This window comes from Rana temporaria, chromosome 13 (genome assembly GCF_905171775.1).
Source record: "Rana temporaria chromosome 13, aRanTem1.1, whole genome shotgun sequence".
Taxonomy (NCBI): domain Eukaryota; kingdom Metazoa; phylum Chordata; class Amphibia; order Anura; family Ranidae; genus Rana; species Rana temporaria.
This window is the reverse complement of record NC_053501.1, coordinates 100,905,876-100,927,635: the sequence shown is the minus strand read 5'-3', so window position 1 is coordinate 100,927,635 and position 21,760 is coordinate 100,905,876. Positions and strand designations below refer to the sequence as shown.

General features: G+C 47.4%; 1 protein-coding gene and 2 non-coding genes across 3 annotated transcripts in view; all 3 read left to right on the top strand.

Moving 5' to 3' along the window:
- HORMAD1 (HORMA domain containing 1) overlaps nucleotides 1-21,760 on the top strand; it is a 107,182-nt gene that overhangs the window by 11,538 nt on the left and 73,884 nt on the right. Inside the window, exons 4-5 of the mRNA XM_040332206.1 lie at nucleotides 15,841-15,904; nucleotides 19,671-19,707. Of these exons, the coding sequence (XP_040188140.1) occupies nucleotides 15,841-15,904; nucleotides 19,671-19,707 (101 nt within the window). The remainder of the gene's footprint in view (nucleotides 1-15,840; nucleotides 15,905-19,670; nucleotides 19,708-21,760) is intronic.
- Nucleotides 188-258, top strand: TRNAG-GCC. The gene has a single exon. It is a non-coding gene; the product is annotated as a tRNA-Gly (tRNA).
- Nucleotides 1,286-1,358, top strand: TRNAK-CUU. The gene has a single exon. It is a non-coding gene; the product is annotated as a tRNA-Lys (tRNA).

The following is a 21,760-nucleotide window of genomic DNA, read 5'->3' as shown; positions in this document are numbered from 1 at the left end:
GTATAGGTGACCACCCCCCCCCCTATTGCGGGATACCCCCGCTTGTCTGAATTTGACTGAGAAGATCCGAAGTTCTGACCCGTTCCATGTCTATCATGCTGGGGTCTGTCTTGCGGCCTATTGTGGCCACTACTCTGGATCCCAGTCGCTCACTGAGTGAGCATTTTGAACCATACAGTGGATAAATGCATTGGTGGTTCAGTGGTAGAATTCTCGCCTGCCACGCGGGAGGCCCGGGTTCGATTCCCGGCCAATGCAATGAGTACTTTACTCTCTCCCGAAGTTGTTAGGCTAACGGACCTGCAGGTCCAGGGCCCTGTATATGTCTGTGATGTTTCACTGGATGCCGCGCCCTTGATATCCAGGGCTTTGGTTTCTGAGATGGAATGCTGGTCTGCTGGCCAGGCCTCTAACATACGCCCTGACTGATTTACCTTTTTTGGGTGGGAGACCTTTGGGTCCTTGCTGGTTGACATTATCAAGGATGTCACTGGAGGGAAGAGCGCTCTCCTCCCTCAGGCTTCCAGGGGGAAGGGGCCCCGCCGTGGGCCGGGTCCTTCTTTTTCCAAAGCGGTCTTTTTCCGTCAGTCAGGGGCCGCGGGCGAACCTCCTGGGCCGACAAGGGCTCAGCTGGGGGGCTGATCCGTCCCTGGGTGCGTAAGCCAATTGCGCCGGCACCCGAACCCGCCAATGTATGTAGCTTCCCCTGCCCGTCTCTGAAGTGGGGGGTCGCCTTTGCTGTTAACAGCTCGGTGAACCTCCCTGCCCTCCGACAGTGGGTCTGTGAGGTGGTATCTTCGGGGTACTAGATAGGGTCCCTTCCGATCCACCGAACAGTTTTCTTCCCTCGTGTCTCCCTCTCCCGGCTTGGTCTGCCTTTGAGCAGTATGGGACTTGCTAAGCTGCGGTGTGATTTTATCTTTTCCGCAGGACTAGTGGTTTGAGGGACTCTATCTCGGTCCCAAGGATGGGCATGATCCATCCGATTTTGGGCTTCAAGGACCTAGTGGTCTTTGTGAATGATGGGTAGGTCCGCTCGGAATCCATTCGTTCAGTGGGGTAGCCACTTGCACTTCGGTGCAGAAGGTCATAGGTACGACCCACCATGGGGCTGCTACCTATATAGCTTTTAGCTGCGCTCCATCCGGGGGACTTTCTGGCGTCCTTGGACATAAGGACGCATACATGCTTGTTCAACTTTGCGCAAGTCATAGAGTTTTTCTGTGCCTCGCGATGAAGATGCCCACGGTCAGTTGTGGGCCTTCCTTTTGAACTGGTGCCAGCAGCCCAGCTAGCTCAGTCGGTAGAGCATGAGACTCTTAATCTCAGGGTCGTGGGTTCGTGCCCCACGTTGGGCGCCACCAATGATTTTCACCAAGGAGTTTTGCACTTATCCTATCCTTGTTGGGACAGCGAGGCTTTGCTGTCGTGGCTACTTAGACGACTCCCTGACTCAGAGGTTGTGTCTGTGGCTTTTCGGACCCTCCGTGAATTCGGGTGGGTGTTAAACATTTGGAGTCGGCCCTGGTTCCGACTCAGTTTGGAGTGCCTACGACTTCCGGACTCCTCGGTGGCAAAGGTCTTTTTTTCTCCCTGGAGAACTTGCAGACTCTTCAGTCGGTGGTGATTATTGACATCACGCAATTGGTCTCTCCGTTTGCAAGCAAATTCTAGGTCTGTGGGTAGCCTCCTCCGAGGCGGTAGAGTATGCCTAGTTCCACACTCGTGTTTTTTTCCAGAGGAAAATGCTGTCGAATCTCTGGTCTCTGAATCATCAGATTCAGGTACGCCACCTAGTCAGTGTCTCTCTGAATTGGTGGCTGGGATCCCTGACTTTTCGGTCTGGGAGGTGGTTTCTTCCCTTCTGTGGAGATTACAACGGACGCCAACCTCTAGGGTTGTGAGGGCGTCTGGGGGGTCCGGTCGGCCCAGAGTCGATGGACGTGAGTGGACCTACGACCACACAGGCCTATATGCGCCCAATCTCGGTAACTGCCCAAGCTCGGGCCTGGTTAGCACCTGGGTGGGAGTCCGCCTGGAAATACCAGGTGCCGTAGACCTTGTCTACCGTTACTTGCCCTAGTACTGTGGGCGGTACTATGAGAGGCTATGCCTCTCCTCATGGTCGAGGGGGTTGCAAGGTCGTCCGATCTTGATTCAACCTAACAACGCCACGCCGGTGGCTTTGGGCTACCATCAGGTATGCCGGCAGGCGGGCTACTGGAGTCGCCTGATGTTGAATCAGGACAACTGGTCTTGGTACATGGAGTCAACTCCCTGGCAGGAGGTGAGCCTCGCAGGGCATGGATCTCCTAGCCACTCGTCTCAGCCACAGGGGTATCAAGGTTAGTGGCCAGATCTAGCGATCTGGTACAGACGTGCAAGTTGCGCTGGTGGCCCTGTGGGGTCTGTCTCGGCGACTTTTATGCCTTTCCCCCATTGTAGTGGCTTCCCCACAGAGTGGAGGCTGAGGAATCCCGACGATTTTAATAGCTTCAGATCCTGGGTGCGGCCGCCTGGTAGCGGAGGTACCCTGGCGGTAGCCAGGGCAGGAGGTCCTCCTGTCTCGAGGTCCCATACTTCCTCCTGTTGTACAGTCACTGACTTGCTCAACAGGGCTATTGGAAGCCAGACTTTAAGGGACCGGGGTCTGTCCGACCCGGTCACCTCAACAATGCTGAGGGCACGGTAGTCTTCTTCCGGTGAACCTACCGTCGTGTCTGGCGGACCTACATCTCTGGGTGCAAAGAGATGGAGTGACGTCCACGGACGTACTCGGGGTCCATCGGCCTGCTGTTTTTACAGCTTGGTGGATCAAAAAATTAACTTAGAGCACCGTTTGGGGGCAGATTTCAGCCTTGGCTGTGTTCTTTCAGTGGCCTTTCTGCGGCCGTTCCCTGGTGGGTACCTTTTTTTGTGGAGGGGGCTTATCCTATACCTTACCCCCCCTTGGCCCATCTTTTCCCTCATGAGTTTTGACTCTGGCGCTCTCGGTTCTTCGGGGATCTTCCTTTTGGAAACATCAGAGAGATTTTCTCTTGACACTATCTCAGAAGTGGCCCCTTTAAGTGGCTTTTACCTCTGTTAGAGGGGTTTCTGAGTTGGCGCTCTTGTCTTGCAAGCCGCCATGTTTCATAGCCTTAGGTGGTGGTGCGTCCGCGACCTACCCTTTTTCCGAAGGTGGTTTCGGCTTTTTCGCCAGAATAAGGACATTGTTTCTCACATCTTTCTGTCCTCGGCCGCCGCATCCTACGGAGGTTGCCTTTCATACTTTAGGCGGGGTACGCACTTTGTGGGTATACTAGCCTGCTACTGCTCAGTTTCGGAAGATCTGACTCTTTAGTGTCGGTGTCTGGTCCACAAAAGGGGACTGACAATCTCGTTGCCCACCATTTCTCGGTGGATCAGGTAGGCTGTCATACAGGCCTGTGTTCTTAAGGGGCGGGCCCCCCTTTTCCGGTCCGACAACATGCGTCGGTCTCAGGTGTGCGAGGCGGCGACTTGGTCGTCCGCTCACAGCCTTTCCAGAATTTACATGGTTGCTGTGAGTGCATCTTCTGATGCCTTTTTTCGCCCGCTAGTGTTTGCAGGCGGCCGTTTGAAGTTGCATCTCCTCCGTTTGAGGAGCTCTGCTTGTTTTGGGGTGAAGTTAAAATTGGTTTTACTGATATATTTCCCACCCCTCGTTTTTTGACACTGCTTAAGGACTTAAGGAGCTGTGTCCGTCCATGGACGATAAGAGAAAATAGGATTTTTTGTACTCACCGTAAAATCCTTTTCTCTGACGTCCATGGACGGACACAGCTCCCACCCCTCCTTTTTAGGTTTGTACTGCTTGTTACGAACTGAGGCTGCAAGCTGCAGTGAGGAGGGTTATGTCTGGAGGGACCGCCCCCTGGGCGGGGCTGTTCAACTCTGTTAATGTAACATGTATTTAACCATTTAACATGTTTCTGCCTAGTCCTCTCCTGTAAACAGGGAACATAACCCACTTGTCAAGACTTAAGGAGCTGTGTCCGTCCATGGACGTCAGAGAAAAGGATTTTACGGTGAGTACAAAAAATCCTATTTTTTTTTTTTAAGGCTATTATCCGATTAATGGATTAATCAAAACAATAATCGGCCAACTAATCTATTATGAAAATAATCGATTAGTTGCAGCCCTAAAGAAAATATAACAGGAGTTCCCTGTTACCATTGCCATAGCCTGATTGATACAATGCACCTAGGTTATCCCCCCCCAAAAAAGAGAAAAAGTAAACTTTCTGAGTGCAAAACTCAGTTATGTTCCACCTTTTTGGGAGCTGATGTCTGATTGGTTGTCAGGTCAATACTTTTGTTTTTTCTTTCCTCAGGGCAGAGCTAAACTCAATTTCTGTACTATAAGAAATGTATAAAAATGTGAATTGTGCTTAAACATGACTTTGAAAAAAATGTATCTCTTGTCTGGAATTTCCCTGATAAATAGCAGTGCATTTCCTGTTATGTGACCCAGGCACTCCTGTGTCTACAGCTTTATAGCTCTTCATATGCTCATTCAAACAGCGAGTTGAACTTGAATGACTCGGATCCTCCCCACTGAGCTTTTGTATTCTGACAACAAGGAGACTTCTCTGCCGCCAGAATACACTGATCAGAGCTGCCCGCAATAGCTTCTGGCTCTGATGGAGAAAACCTGACAGGGTGGTTGTAGAGAAGTCAATCGGTTGATTGACCTCCGTACAACAAAAGTGCCCATACATGGATTGAAATTCATCCGGTCTCAAAAGATTTGATAGAGAAAAGGGAAACTGCCGCTCCAGGTGAGTGCACTCAGCAATCAGTGTCCTCTCAGAAACGTGGGTGCTGGCAATGCACGGAGCGAAGACTGGAGAAAAAGACTGGACAACCACACTTCCGCGAAATTCTTAAAGCGGAGGTTCACCCTAAAATACAACTTTCTACCATGCCATCCAGCATACTAGCGTGAGCTACAGTATGTCTTTATTTTATTTTTTTGCGCTGTACTCACAGTTTAATCCAATAGTTTTGTTTCAGACTCCCCACAGGGAGTAGGCGTTCCTATGAAGAGGGAAACATGATTGACGGCCGGCTATGGCGCGTCACGCTTCCCGAAAATAGCCGGAGTAGGACTCGGCTCTTCACGGCGCTATACGGCGCCTGCGCACAGACTAGGAGCTGACTGCGCAGGCGCCGTGAAGAGCCAAGTCCTATTTCGGCTATTTTCGGGAAGCGTGACGCGCCATAGCCGGCCGTCAATCATTTTCCCCTCTTCATAGGAACGCCTACTCCCCGTGGGGAGTCTGAAACTTAACTAATGGATTAAACTGTGAGTACAGCTAAAAATAAAAAATAAAGGCATACTGTAGCTCACGCTAGTATGCTGGATGGCATGGTAGACAACATTTTTTTTTTTTTTAGGGTGAACCCCCGCTTTAAAATGTTGCTTTTAATAGTAAAAAACGGAAACAGCACCACAAGTCACAGCAGACAGTAGGGTGGATAGCTAACCCCACTGTCTGCTGTGACTTGTGGTGCTGTTTCCTTTTTTGTACTATTAAAAGCAACATTTTAAGAATTTTGTGGAAGTGCGGCTGTCCAGTCTTTTTCTCCAGTCTTCGCTCAAAAGATTTGATGATGTCACTGCTGGGCTGCTCACCGTTTTTGCTGGAGGTTCTGACTTTGAGGAAATAAAGCCCCGCCTCTGCCAAGATGGTCACCTCCGCTCAGAGACAGAACAAGGCATTGTAAGTCAGTTATGGGGAGAAATCAGCTGCAGGGGGACACTGCCAATACTGGTGACTAGGCCTTTGTCCTCTGTCTGTTTTTGGATCAGTTTCCAGAGTTTATTTCTACTTTAAGGTGTATGCAAACCCCCATTTGTTAAATTAAAGCATTTGCTACCCTGAAAAAACAAAACAAAAAAAAAAACAGATCCTGTTCCCTTAACCACTTTCCGTCTGTTTCACACAGATATACATTGGCAGAATGGCACTGCTGGGCGAACTGTTGTACCCGTACGGCGGCTCCTTTAAGAGCCGTAGCAGGCGTGCGAGCCCCGCTATGTGGGGGGCCGGCCAGCTGCGATCACGGGCACGAGAGCCAGAACGGGAATTTGTGTGTGTAAACACACAAATCCCTGTTCTGGCAGGGGAGGAGAGACAGATTGTGTGTTCCTACTAAGTAGAAACAACGATCTGGCTCCTCCTCTAGTCAGTCCCATCCCCTCACAGTTAGAAACACACATGAGTGAACACATTTAACCCCTTGATCGCCCCCTAGAGTTAACCCCTTCTCTGACAGTGACATTTACACAGTAATTAGCACATTTTTATAGCACTGATCACTATATAAATAACAATGGTCCCAAAAAGTGTCAAAATTGTCCGATTTGTCCGGCGCAATGTCTCAGTCCTGATGAAAATCTCTGATCACCACTATTACTAATAAATAAAAAAAAAAAAATACCATAAATCTATCCCCTATTTTGTAGACGCTATAACTTTTGCGCAAACCAATCAAACGCTTATTGTGTGTTTTTTTTACCAAAAATATGTGGAAAAATATTTTTTTTTTATATTTTTGGGGGATATTTATTATTCATTTGGCCACTTCTATCACCTGAAATACCTGGCTGATCCTGCCTAGCTACACCCTCCTCCTCCCCCATAAACTGACCATGGTTTATCACGGCTGCTGAGCCCTGACACCTTTGTCAGTTTAAGTGCTTCTGCCATCCGCAGCTCTCCTCTGTCCTTCCCTGTCCCTCCTAGCTCTCCCTGCCTGTCTGCTCATGTCAGCGCTAGAGCTGCACGATTAATCGTTAAAAGATCACAATCTCTATTCAACCCCCCCCCCCCCCCCTGCGATGCTATGTAAACAGTTCAGAGCCAAGCTCTAAAAAAAAAGCAGACAAATGTTTATCAACATTCCTCAGAGAGATAGAGAAGAGAAGACATACAATGTACAGTATCTCTCGGTTCTTTTAGATCAGGGGTCTCCAAACTTTTTAGCCCTGAGGGTCACATTGTAGATTTTATAAATATTTGCGGGCCGAAAAAAAATATTTATAAATAAATGAATAAAAATGTAAATAATCTCGTCAGAGCCTTTCTGCACATCTGTGTCCCCCACCCTGATTGCACCCCCAGATACCCCCACCATATGATAACACCACGCCCCCAGATACCCCCCCAGCCCGATCACCATCGCCCACCTCCTCCCTGCACGCATTGGGAATCCGCCCACCGCTCCGCCCTCTCTGTCTCATTGGATCCGCTCTGACAGTGGCACACATACATCGCCCCGCCTGCCTTCTGCTTTGTCACACTGCATAAAGCGCACAGAGGAATTGAAGCAGGCAGTCTTTGAATGAGCTGTGGGCCGGATAAAACATCTCATCGGGCCGGATGTGGCCCGCGGGTCGGGGTTTGGAGACCCCTGTTTTAGATGAAAGGAAAGAACGTGCAATGCACACGATTGCGACACAGTAGTCCTGCAATAAGAGGTTTAAATCAGGTGTGAGGAGGAGACACTGTGCCTGGTGATCTTTGACTTCTCCTGTGTTGTTCAGGTAGATCTCCACCTCTCTAAGGTTGTCTACCCCTTGTTTAGGAGATATTCAGGTGAGCAGCAGCCGGTGACGCCACCAGTACATGTGCTCTGAAGGAATGGCATAGCTGTGCCGTTCCTACAGAGCTGCGTTCTTTGAACGAGTCTCCCGCGCGCATGCACGGGAGTGATGTCATTGCGACTTGTCCAATCAGGTGGCCGGAGTCCGTGAACCCGGAAGGAAGACCAGGTGAATATGGAAGCACCTGCAGCGGTGACAGCGTGCCCCTGGAGAGCTTTGTTTCAAGGTAATTTTCTCATAATGTGCTAGTATGTGGTGCATACTAGCACATTATGATATTGCCTTGCAGGAGAAAACTCACAAACTTTTCACAAGACTTTACTACCGTTTTAAGGCTTTATGAGATCATTGGAAATGTCAGCCTCCGGCGTCTGACTTGTTCGTTTAATGCTCATTTTTTTTCAAAGGTCACGCAAAACCACAGCTTCCTTTCTGTATAGCATTGTATAATAGCGGTTTACTCCTCTCAGGTTTTACATTGAAATAGTATGTATTCATCTCCCAATTATTTCTACTATGCTATTCATTATAGAAAACATAAAAAACAGTAGAGGTATTTATCTTGCTTACTACTTTTACATCTTTATTCTAACCCACTGCTCCAGTGATTAGTTTAGAAAGAGCATTGTAAAACAATTTTTATTTTATTTTATTTTTTATTAAAGATCAAAGCTGCAAAATGCAAAACTCACAGAAGGCAATCTAGTACAAGACGGATTCTGTTTTTATTGCACTTTAATTCCATGCACTATTTTATTGAATAAACAGGATGGTGTAGCTACTACTAGGATGCATTTTCTTGTGTGGAGATTAGTACAGTTTCAAGTACTACTGTGAATGTATATAATACACTCAATATACAGTGTATCTAAAAAGGCTGAATAATGCCTGCAGATGTCTTAGGCCCCGTACACACGACCGGATCGATCCGCTGAAACTGGTCCGCCGGACCAGTTCCAGCGGACAGATCCGGTCGTGTGTAGGCCCGAGCGGACAATTGTCCCGCGGATCGGACAGTTTCCAGCGGATAAAAATTTCTAAGCATGCTAAGAAATCTGTCCGCTGGAATCCCGTCCGTCGGACGTGTTCGGTCGTCTGTACAGACTCACCGGACACGTCCGACCGACCGCCATCCCTCGCATGCGTCGTACTGATTCAACGCATGCGTGGAAGCATTGAACTTCCAGGGCCGCGCACGTCGCCGCGTCATCGCGACGGCGCGGCCACGCCCCGCGTATTGTTTACGCGCGGATTTCTGTCTGATGGTGTGTACAACCATCAGACAGAAATCTCCGGGCGGACATGTCCGCTGAAAACGGTCTGGCGGACCGTTTTCAGCGGATTATCCGCCCGTGTGTACAAGGCCTTATAGATATGAGCTTGCTGCGTCATCCAGGAATGTCTGGTGTACTCATTTTTTTTTTTTTATAATACTAAAATTAGTTTTGCTGTATTTAGAGTAGAGACACCCCCACCTTTTCTTGTTTTTTCATTTAGTCAGCTTGCTGAGCCTTCAAGCGAGTATGCAGGTAGTAAATGTCCAGCATGCTTTATAAAATAAATGTCATGGATGCACTTGGAAATATTTTTAAGTGACGTCAGTTTAAAAAATAGCTAGCATGTATTACGTATATTCAACCTAAATCCCGACATAAACATTCTCATTAATGCTGGTAATAAATGGTGAATGTATTGCTCCTCAAAGCTGGAATGGAGATGTCTGCTAAGCACAGACATGCATGTCCAATGACTGCACTCCCATTTTTTGAAAACAAGATTCAATCAAGTGAATTATAAATTTCTTTTTATACCACCGCCTGATGTATGTGAATGGCTGGGAGACTTAAGGCGAAGTTCAACCCAAAAATAGAACTTCCGCTCTTCGTAATCCCTCCCCCTCCAGTGTCACATTTGGTACCTTTCAGGGGGTGGGGGCAGGGCCGTCTTAATAGCATCATGGGCCCCTGGGCAAAGTAATGCTCTGGGGCCCTGTAACGGATCATGGACTATTCTGCCTGGACATCGATAATAACTGCAGGACTTGTTACAGTTGGATTTACCACATTGTATTCTGAGCTCAAAGGGTTAATCATGCAAGGGACTCTTCACTGCTGAATGCTAATAGTCCCTTTTCATAGCTAATTGACTCTCCTTTGTTTAGTTAATCCCTTCAGAATACGGAGGCTGTTATGTGTGAATGTATAATTGTTTTAAAGGTTAATTGAATTCTATTGAGAAAGGAATGTGCCTGGCCAGGAAATGTTAAGTGGTTTGCGGTGCCGAAGCGTCTAGAGACTGGTCAAGTGATTAATTCAAGGAGATGTCATTGTTTCAGGGGGTCTGTGTTGAAGCCCCCTACTGGGTGAAGGGGGGGGGGGGCGGAAACTGTCATTGTTCTTGTAAAAGTTGTAAGCAGATATAAGCAGGTGAAAAATGCCAAATAAAGTCAGTCTGCTTGACCCTTCAAACGTAGCCCGTCTCGTTTCTTGGAAGGGCGTTCAATGGGATATACCGGCGGTACCTGCATATCGCAGCTTGCCAGGGGAAAGGACGTCTCCAACGGCTGAGACCCTCACACTACTTGGGTAGCCGTTACATTGGTTGGCAGCGGTGGGATGGTCCTTTTATCCAAAGAGCAAGTGCTGAATGGAGTCGCAGTACGCCAGGCTGAAAAGATCCACACTAAAAGATCTATTGGAGAGTCGTGGTAGGAGCGCCAGCAACAGACCACGGAGGGAGCTGATAGCTGAACTGCTGGGGCTGGACGAAATGGATGGATCCATGGAAGGAACGGAGCCCCTTGCACCGGTCAGCGAAGAAGATGTAATTACTGGGATTGTACAGCGGAGATTATCCTTGTATCCAGAAACGTCCGTGGAACTAATAAACCAGCTGTTCCGGGAAGCAAGGGAGGAGATACAAACGAAGAGGGGACAAGAACTGGAACTGGTAAGAGCGAGACAGCCCATTACACCTGCAGTTCCTACCCCCCCACCTGCTGCTACAGGAAAGAAAATACCGTTCACTGCATTTAAAGCTTTTGTAGAAAGTGAGGAGGAAATCGATGGATATTTGGCGGATTTTGAGAGGCAGTGCTCACTACACCAGGTCCCACCAGACCAATGGGTCACTATTTTGTCGGGGAAATTGTCGGGCAAAGCCAATGAAGCCTTTCGGGCTCTCGCTCCAGAGGATATTTTACAATACCAGCAAGTTAAAAAGGCGCTGCTAACCCGATACGCCATAACGCCAGAAGCCTACCGCCGGCGCTTCCGGGAGTCCAAGAAGATGGCTGTGGACTCCCACATGGAATGGGCCAACCAGTTACAAAGGGTGGCATCCCTTTGGGTCCAAGGGTGCAAGGCCAACACCGGGGAGGAAGTATTGCAGCTGTTTCTAATGGAACACTTCTTCCAAGACCTGGCCGCAGACATACAAGACTGGGTACGAGATCGCCGTCCCGCTAACTTAAACGAGGCGGCTCGGCTAGCAGATGAGTACGCGGAGACAAGGAAAGTAAGCCAGGGTACTCTGCGGCTGGCTCAGAAGGTAGAACCGCGTACTCCAACCGTCACCCCACGCCCAGAGTTTCGGACTCCAGTCCCACCACATCCTCAGGGGCCTAGCAACTACCCCCGGGATTCGCCTAGGGTGACGTGCCATCACTGCAGCGACACGGGACATATTGCTCGTTATTGCCCTTTGAGAGCTACAAATAACAATTGGAGACGCACAACACCCAACACAGAGGTCACTCCATCACGTCCCTCTGCGGCCCACTGCCTGGAGACCGAGGGGGGCCCTGAGGAATGTCTGGGAATTTGGTATGAGGCAGACCCAATACAAGCGGCCTCTCCGGATAACCGTCAGCATCACCGTCAGGAGGTACGAGTGAATGGACAAGTAGCACAAGGCCTAAGAGATTCCGGGACTACTATCACTCTGATTCAAAAACATCTGGTAAAGCCAGAAAACGTGTCCACTCGCACAGTTGCCGTCCGGGTCGCAGGGGGTGCTGTATTTCGCGTACCCACCGCCCGGGTGCACTTAGACTGGGGAGCCGGGTCAGGAAAGACCACAGTTGGTATCATGGACAACCTACCTGCCGAGGTGGTGCTGGGCAACGACATTGGCCCTCTGACTTTGGCTTATTTACCTACACCTGCTGCTGCTTGTCCCGTGACCACCCGCGTTGCTGGAATCAACCCGCTTTCTGCTGAGAACCGGGTAAGACTACCTTCCCCGACATGTACTGTAGATCCGGCACAATATCACAGTCTAAAATGGGAATGTGACAAGTTGGCCAGTGAGAAATCAGAGATGCAACGACACTATGTCATGTATTATGAGATGTCCCGTGGCTTGAACATTGAAGTGCACAAACAGGCGGAAATTGTCAAAAGATTAAATGGGATTTGCATCCAGGTGGTGCCGTATCTGTCCCAAGAGCATCAGCAACAGGTTTTGGGAGCCATTGAGAGAGCAAAGCAAGTGACTGTTCCAGAATTGAATTCTATTCTTCACCGTCACCATCAGCTACCGACCTGGTAAGCCAATGGGAAGGCCCACGGACTGTCCAGGCAAACGGAACTTTTACCCTAACAGCAGACCGGAGATCCCCAAGTTGATCTGAAAAGGATCAATCCGGGTCTGCCGGAGTGTTCCACAAAAGGGGGGGCAGTGTAACGGATCATGGACTATTCTGCCTGGACATCGATAATAACTGCAGGACTTGTTACAGTTGGATTTACCACATTGTATTCTGAGCTCACAGGGTTAATCATGCAAGGGACTCTTCACTGCTGAATGCTAATAGTCCCTTTTCATAGCTAATTGACTCTCCTTTGTTTAGTTAATCCCTTCAGAATACGGAGGCTGTTATGTGTGAATGTATAATTGTTTTAAAGGTTAATTGAATTCTATTGAGAAAGGAATGTGCCTGGCCAGGAAATGTTAAGTGGTTTGCGGTGCCGAAGCGTCTAGAGACTGGTCAAGTGATTAATTCAAGGAGGTGTCATTGTTTCAGGGGGTCTGTGTTGAAGCCCCCTACTGGGTGAAGGGGGGGGGGGCGGAAACTGTCATTGTTCTTGTAACAGTTGTAAGCAGATATAAGCAGGTGAAAAATGCCAAATAAAGTCAGTCTGCTTGACCCTTCAAACGTAGCCCGTCTCGTTTCTTGGAAGGGCGTTCGATGGGATATACCGGCGGTACCTGCATATCGCAGCTTGCCAGGGGAAAGGACGTCTCCAACGGCTGAGACCCTCACAATACTTGGGTAGCCGTTACAGGCCCCTACAATGATGACAGTGCAGGTATACAGACATCAAGTAGGTAGGAGGCAGACTGCCTCCCCCGTGTATCTATCACTCTCAGTACCATCATGGGGCCCCCAATTTCGGGGCAGCGTGGGCTTGAGGCCCAGCTGCTTTGGGGAAAGTGCAGGGGCCCCCATGCAGCTGGGGCCCCCGGGCAGTGCCCAGGTGTGCCCTCTCATTAAGACAGCCCTGGGTGGGGGTGGGGGGAGCAGATACCTGTCTAATACAGTTATTTTACTCCCACTTCCAGGCATAGATAGCCGAGCCACCTGTGGCTATCTACGCCACTTCGAGAAAAAATTAGAAAAAATTATGTGGTCCAAGGCACCATAGGTAAATGACCTCCATCCTGAATTTGAACATAAAAAAAAAAGAGAGTTTGGTCAGCGGGACTTTAAATGAGGCCAATCGCCATGCGGAGTAAGCATATAAGGTATACAGTATTGCTTAATTGGGTTCCAACACAAAAGGGGGAGTTAGTTCGGGACTTGGAATGAGAGATGTATAACAAGAGCATTTTATTATGCCTTGTGATATAATATAGAGCATACTAAATGACAAAAATTGCATCCACAAAATCGCATAAACATGTTTACAAATTACATATGCATTATAACACCATGGTACTTGGCATATCGTCGAGTAAGGACAAGTCCTGCACAACATGAACCACTGGAGGGGCTTGATGGTATAATGAGAATCTGGGAGTAAAACAGTATAAAAAACATAAAATCATCTGTATGAACATCATGCATCTATGTATGTCCGACACGTTTCGTTGGGATATACCAACTCTTCAGGGGCAAATGCAATGGTGATTTATAAAGAGACATAACCATATGGTATAATTTTGTAGTAGAATAATATAAATATACAGAATAAGATAGATAACCCTATAAATACTCACGTCATCTGTATAGATGTGAGCACAGGACCAGAGCCGTCAAAATTGTCTGGCATGGGAGCTGAGGTAGAGACACGTGGACAAACAGGGAGCACTGTGGATTCCCCATTGTGTGAAAGTGGAAGACAGTGGCCAACACTTCTGTGGATTGAGATCAGTGGTATATAATGGTATATAATGAATGTATAATATTATTAAGAAGTGTGAAGAAGCCCATGCACCAGGTCAGATGAAAGGACTGAGCAAACACCAAGTATGAAAGTGGGTGAGAAAAAAGAAAGATGATGAAGAAACCATAAGGATAAATAAAGGTATTGGGTAAAACCTAAAAATGTACCTGGTTGGATCACATGGAATTAAGCACCCATGCGATTCCACCCCTATATGGGAACAGAAGAAATAAAAAATAAAAAAAACGGGGAATTATTGGGAGGGAGGAATAGTGCCATCCCCACCCAACGCAAGTGCTCCCCTGGGGCATATAAAATACCCCTGGTTCCACTATGTGCCAAGTGGCAACAATTGGTATATGGTGCACCAGACCACTAAGTGAACAAGGGTGTCTTCCACCCCAAATTTCAGGGAAATTTAAATTCCCCTCACTTGGTGTCTAGCTGTCTTTCTGGCAACACCTTCATAGGCAAGCTCTCACATATGCTTGGCTCCTTAATTCCATGTGATCCAACAAGGTACATTTTTAGGTTTTACCCAATACCTTTGGCTGGGCACAAGCATGTACCTGTACGTCGCCTTTGAAAGCCCAGCCATGGGTCGCGAGCGTGCCGCCGCCGGCGTGTTCGTGACCTGGTCCTGTGCTCCGTAACCCCCCCCCCCCTTCCAGCAGGACCCGCAGACCCAATTGCCGCCGGTGTCCCAGAGCTGAAGAACGAGGAGAGGTAAGTGTAAACAAACCTTTCCCCGTAAAACTTATAATGGTTTAGTAAGGAGAGACTGGGGTAGGTTTACTAGAACTGGAGCTTACAAAATCTGGTTCAACTCTACATAGAAACCTTCCAGGTTTGAGCCCAGGTTCACACTGACTGCGGGAATGAAATTGTGCGAGTTCAGCTGAACTCGCACAATTTCATTCCTGCATGTCATTCCCGTTGCATTGATTTAGACGCTGCCATTGCCAGCAATTGCCGCCGATTTGGCATGCAATTTGACATGTCAAATCACATGCAAAATCGCATCAATGGGAACCATTGGAGTTAGAAACGTAGAAACTAACTTGTTAGAAACTAATTGGCTACCATGCACAGCTACCCCAGATTCTGAGTGCTCTGGTCTTAGTAAATCTCTCCTACTATCAAATTTTTCTTTGCCCGCAGACTGCATCTGTTTGCTAAGTGTAAGGGCTGGTTCACACTGCTGCGATGCGGGAACCCTGTGAATTCACTGTGGGTTCCCGCATCTCATGTCTCCGGGCGGCAGTTTACCCTGCCCTATGCAAACTGCTGGGAGTGTCAGTTAAAAGTTAATGACACCCCCAAATCAGTTTGCATATCACAGTGCAATCTGCAAACTCAGACAGTAATCGGATCACATGGGTGTGAACACCCATGTGATCCGATTCTGCTGCGGACAAAATAAGGGTGCGAGTTTGATGCAAATTCAGCCATACTGTACGATCTTTATGGCTGAAATCACATCGCACAGAGATTGCATGTGATTTTCACTGCAGTGCGGTGCGAATCGCATCCGATCTCTGACATCGCACCAGTGTGAACTGGCCTTAAATGCATTTTTCCCCCCAATTTTTAAAAAAAATCAACATTTTCATTTAAGTTTTAGATAGCCGTCTTGGGCTACAGGTTGGACACCCCTGACACACCTGGTCTAAGGGGTTCAAAATATGCAGACAATTGTTTTTTACTTTGTTTTTTTTTTTTTAAGAAAAATGTTGGCATTGTATAAGGAAATGTATGCAATATATAAAAAAATTGTAGTTTTTGTCTTTTGAAATTCTAATTTATCTTTGCTCCTAGATATATGTGTGAAAATCCTGCGGGAAGATAAAAGCTGTCCCGGCTCGACTCAGCTTGTGAAATGGTAAATGATGTGCCAGCGATTATTTTATCTAGGGTCATTAATTGTACAATTCTAAGTCTTTTGCTAGCATGAGAAGATGGCGTGTGTAAGACAGCCATGTTTAGAACCTGAGTATTAGATTGGCCAACAGTTATTTGGTGGAAACCAGAGAATCTAGAAGAAACATACATAAACAGTAGAATATATAAACCTAATGCAGATATTAAAAATGTCAGTCCTGCTAATATTTCTCATTTTTAAAGGAGAAGTCCAGCCTGAGATCATTTGGCTGAGCTTCTATGGATCACAGGAGTGAAATTTGTTTGCACTCCTGTGACCCGTTTTCAGTGGAGAGCGGTCTGAAGTCCACTCTCTGCTGACGTCCCTGACAATCACGACAACAAAGTTTGGGTCCGCCAGGTACCTGGACTGATGCTTGCCTCGGCCTCTCAGGGAGCCACTGAGAGCCTGAGATGGCCGCTCTCGCCCCTTCACAGCTCAGTGCTCCAGTACAGTGAGTGTGTGTGTGGGGTGGTGGGGGGAGGGGCCAGAGCGGAGATCTGCTGACTGACATGCAGCAACTCTGCTTGGGGATCTGTGAGAACCTAGCCACTGAACACCGCTGATGGCTCGGTTCTCACAGATCCCTGAGCAGAGAGTTGTGAGAACCGAGCCATTGGCGGTGTTCAGTGGCTCGGTTCTCAGTGCAGAGGTGGCGGGGGAAAGATGCAGCACCTAGGTAAATATAATGGAGAAAAAAAACGTACTTCTCTTTCAAGGGAGTATAGTACTTTAACCACTTGGTAACCGCCCTATAGCCGAAATACGGCTACAAGGCGGTTCCCTAACTCTAGGAGGGCGTCAATATACGTCCTCCCAGAGAGTCAGAATTGCGCGCCCGAGCGGGCGCGATCACCGGCGCTCGCCGGGTCCACGGGACCCGCAGCAACACGGATCGCGGTAAGGAGCCAATGGAAGCGGCTCCTTACCACGTGATCGCGCCGTCCAATGACAGCGCGATCACTTGTAAACAAACCGGCGTCATGTAATGCCGGTTCCTCCCTCTCCTCTCTGTACCGTTCGGTACAGTGTGAGAGGAGAGGGAGGGGGGGGGGAGCGGGCGGCAGCAGCAGCCGCCGCACTGTGGGCTGGATCTGTGACAATTGCAGTCACAGATCCAGCCATCCCTGCGCAATACTCTGCAATATAAAAATAATGATAAGCGCTAAAGTATGAGTGCAATACTCTGCAATACCCCCCATACTCTGCAAAACCCCCCTATACTCTGAAATACCCCCCCCCCATACTCTGCAATACCCCCCCATACTCTGCAATACCCCCCCCATACTCTGATACTCTGCAATACCCCCCCCCCATACTCTGCAATACCCCCCCCCCATACTCTGCAATACCTCCCCCCCATACTCTGCAATACCCCCCCATACTCTGCAATACCCCCCCATACTCTGCAATACCCCCCCATACTCTGCAATACCCCCCCATACTCTGCAATACCCCCCATACTCTGCAATACCCCCCAATACTCCGCAATACCCTCAATACTCCAATACCTTGCAATACGTCGCCTATGGGGATTTTTAAGTAGCAACGTTTGGCGCAATTTCACGAGCGTGTGCAATTTTGAAGGGTGACATGTTGGGTATCTATTTACTCTGCGTAACTTCATCTTTTATATTATGCAAAAACATTGGGCTAACTTTACTGTCTTGTTTTTTTTAAGCACAAAACAGTTTTTTTTTTAAAAACACGCGTTCAAAAAATTGCTGCGAAAATATTGTGCAAGATAAAAAGTTGCAACAACCGCCATTGTATTCTCTAGGGTCTTTGAAAAAGCATATATAATGTTTTGGGGTTCTATGTAATTTTCTAGCAAATAAATGATGATTTTTACATGTAGGAGAGAAATGTCAGAATTGGCCTGGGTGCTCCAGAACGCCTGATGGTGCTCCCTGCATGTTGGGCCTCTGTATGTGGCCACGCTGTGTAAAAGTCTCACACATGTGGTATCGCCATACTCGGGAGGAATAGCAGAATGTGTTTTGGGGTGTAATTTGTGGTATGCATATGCTGTGTGTGAGAAATAACCTGCTAATATGACAGAAACTAGAATTTTTTTTTATTTTTACAGAATTTTCAGTCTTTTTTCTTTTATAGCGCAAAAAATAAAAACCGCAGAGGTGATCAAATACCACCAAAAGAAAGCTCTATTTGTGTGAAAAAAAAGGACAAAATTTTCAGATGGGTACAATGTTGTATGACTGAGTAATTGTCATTCAAATTGTGAGAGCACCGAAAGCTGAAAATTGGTCTGGTGATTAAGGGGGTTTTCGTGCCCAGTGGTCAAGTGGTTAAACATGTAATGGAATTTTGGACAAGCATGAACATCTTCCTGCTCCTGTGGCCCCCAACAGAACCAAATGATAGAATAGTGATTTATCTATAGCAGCCTTTTTCAACCTTTAACATGGAGGAACCCTTGAAATACATGTTTGGCTTCAGGGAACCCCCTTTTCAAATAATTTATATACTTGCAGCTCGCAGTACATTAATGTGATGGTTGCTGTGAAGAATGCTCCTTACATTTGTGGACATTGGGAAGAATCCCCCCTGACACATAGCTAAAAAGATCAATGGTGTCAGTGGGAACGTATCTGAGAGGCAGATATTGCTAATTTCTCAAGGAACCCCTAACAAACTCTGGAGGAATTCCTAGGGTTTCACTAAACGCTGGTTGAGAAACCCTGATTTATAATAATATAACCCCTGCACATGGGTGGGATCCATGGCGGCCCGATGATTGGTCCATGCAGAGCATATATGGACACAGACATGCTGGTAGGTAAATTGGATCTTGTCCAAAATTGGCCCAGTATATATATGTATATCTGTGTGCATGACTGTGTGTCCCTAGCGTGTTGAGATCCTACGGGGTAAAATGACCGCACCAGCCTAGCAGACACTGGCTGGAAAAGCGCCCAGAGGCGATTCAGTTCCCATGTGTACTGCTATACAAGTCATTCATTCATTCATTCATTCATTCATTCACAGCCGCTTTGCTCTATGGGCAGTCCGATGTAAATAGACTGGCTGACCTCTAATGCGAAAAAAAGTGAATATAAATATCAAATTTGTCTTTTCATATAAGGCCTCATGCACACTGGACGTTATAAAAACGTCAGCTTTCCAGTGAGTTTTTCAACTTTTTTCAGCTTTTTTTTCAATGTTTTTTCAATGGCGTTTTTTTTGCGTTTTTTCAATGGATCAAAAATGTAAAAAAAAAAATGCTGGTGAGTGACGTTTTTGAGCGTTTATCAGCGTTTATTGACGTTTATCAGCGTTAGAGCGTTTTTACAGCTGAAAAACGTCTCTCGGAACCCACTAGTTTGGGTTTTTTTTTCTGCTCAAAAACGCCACTCCCCAAAACTGCTGATAACAGCCTATGGACACATAGGATAAAATGATGGAGAGTTTATTGACTGTAGAAAAAAACGTCTACTGCCAAAAACAGCTGCTGTAAAAACGTCCAAAAACGTCCAGTGTGCATGAGGCCTTACGTTTACTTCTATAAGGAGTGGATATCGCTGTAGAGTTCAAACCAACTAGATGAGTGTAGGAGCCAGTCGGCAGACATATGTATACCTTCACTGTCAATCAAAATTCCTAGATGTGTTTCTTTACCCACTTCAGTCTTTGCTTTCATTCAATTTATTGTAATTTATTGTTTGTTCATTATTTATCTTGTACCAATATCATTTATATGTTCTAGGATGCTGGGATGCTACGATGCATTGCAAAGAAAATATGTGAGTATCCCAGTTTACAGTTTTAAGTGAGTGAAAATATCCTTCTCAGATTCTATAAGTCGCATGCTGTAGGGTTCAAGCTGAAAGAGTTTATTCATCCCTCCTGTAGTAGTCCTCCTATCTTTCAGGTTCTCCCTTTGCCATCTATTAAAGCGGTGGTTCCCCCTAAAACAAATTTCTAACAATACATTCGTAAGACCCGTTACACTGCGGGTAGGCTGGCTTTTGTTTTGTTTTTTTAGTACATACCTCGATACCGCCGTTTCGTCCCTTGGCGGTGGGCGTTCCTAGTTGATTGACGTTCCTCCGACGGGCGCATACTGCGCGTCACGACTTTCCGACAGAAGCCGAACGTCATTGCGCAGGCGCCGTATAGAGTCGGCTCTATACGGCGCAGCGACGTTCGGCTTCTTTCGGAAAGTCGTGACGTCGCGTATGTGCCCGTCGGAGGAACGTCAATCAACTAGGAACGCCCACCGCCAAGGGACGAAACGGCGGTATCGAGGTATGTACTAAAAAAACAAAACAAAAGCCAGCCTACCCGCAGTGTAACGGGTCTTACGAATGTATTGTTAGAAATTTGTTTTAGGGGGAACCACCCCTTTAAAGATTTGAGCGTTTGCATATAAATAATAAAAAAGCATTTATATTGCAATTCTGTAAGCCAGTGCATTAAGACATGTTTGTATGTATGGTGGGCTTAAAGCTAAATCAGAAAGGTGGCTGGACAGAATTACAAATCCTTTGGCAGATAAAAGTTCACATGTGTGCATTCTAAGGGGACAGATTCTGAATAGAAATATAGAATTGTCATTGCAGACTTGTCTTTAAAGGTACAGGTTCAGGGCTACCTTCCTTAACTCTTTGCTGTCCAGTCATAGTGTCCCTTTAACTGTTTTTTTACCCCCAGGTGGGGGAAGGACCAGCCAATCACGTAAATACTCTAATTATGATCAGAAGCCAGTCTTTCTGCCTCCAGATCATTAGTAGAGACTAAGAGCAGTCCTTGACAGCTCCGCCCCTGTGCTGGGAGCATGCAGTGAGCATGCGTTCAGCACAGAAAGCTCTGCCACCTCTGAACGCATATGTGCGGCATGTTGGCTTTAAAGCCTACCTCTTTTGCCACTGCACATGTGTGTTACAAGGGCAGCAACAGATTTAAGTGATACTAAAGTCTTTTTTTTGTTTTTCTTTAAAAATAATAAAATGTTATACTTACCTGCTCTGTTGCAGTGGGTTTGCACACAGCAGCCCAGATCCTCGTCTTCTCGGGTCCCTCGCCAGTGCTCCTGGCCCCTCCCACCTGTCGAGTGCTCCCACAGCAAGTAACTTGCAATGGGGGCACCCAAGACGAGCCTCAGCTCTGTGTTTATTCTGACACAGAGCCATGGTGGCAAAAGAACAGCGACAATTTTGAAAAAAAAACACAATGGCCCAGATTCAAGTAGAATCGCGCAATATTTGCGTGGGCAAAGAGCAAATTTTTTTATCTGCGCCCACGCAAATATTGCGCTTTGCCCGCGATTCACGGAGCAGTTGCTCCGTAAATTGCGCGGGCAATATGCTAAGCAGCCGGGCACAAGGCTGCCTAATGTAAATGATCCCGCCGGGGGCGGGAATCATTTAAATTAGGCGCGCTCCCGCGCCGAGCGAACAACGCATGCTCCGTCGGGAAACTTTCCCGACGTGCATTGCAGCAAATGACGTCGCAAGGACGTCATTTGCTTGTAAGTGAACATGAATGGCGTCCAGCGCCATTCACGGTTCACTTACGTAAACGACTTGAAATTTAAACGTCGCGAGCGGGAGGCGCAGCTATACTTTAGCATTGGCTGCGCCTGTTATTAGCAGGAGCAACCTTATGCTAAAGGCGCCGTACGGAAACTCCGTACCTTGCGTACGCAGGGCCCGCGCAACTTTTGTGAATCGGTGGTAGTATGCAATTTGCATACTACACGCCGATCACAAAGGCCGCGCCCCCTAGCGGCCAACGCAAGAATGCAGCCTGGGATGTGAAGGCATAAGGAGGCTTATGTTTGTCACATCCTAGGCT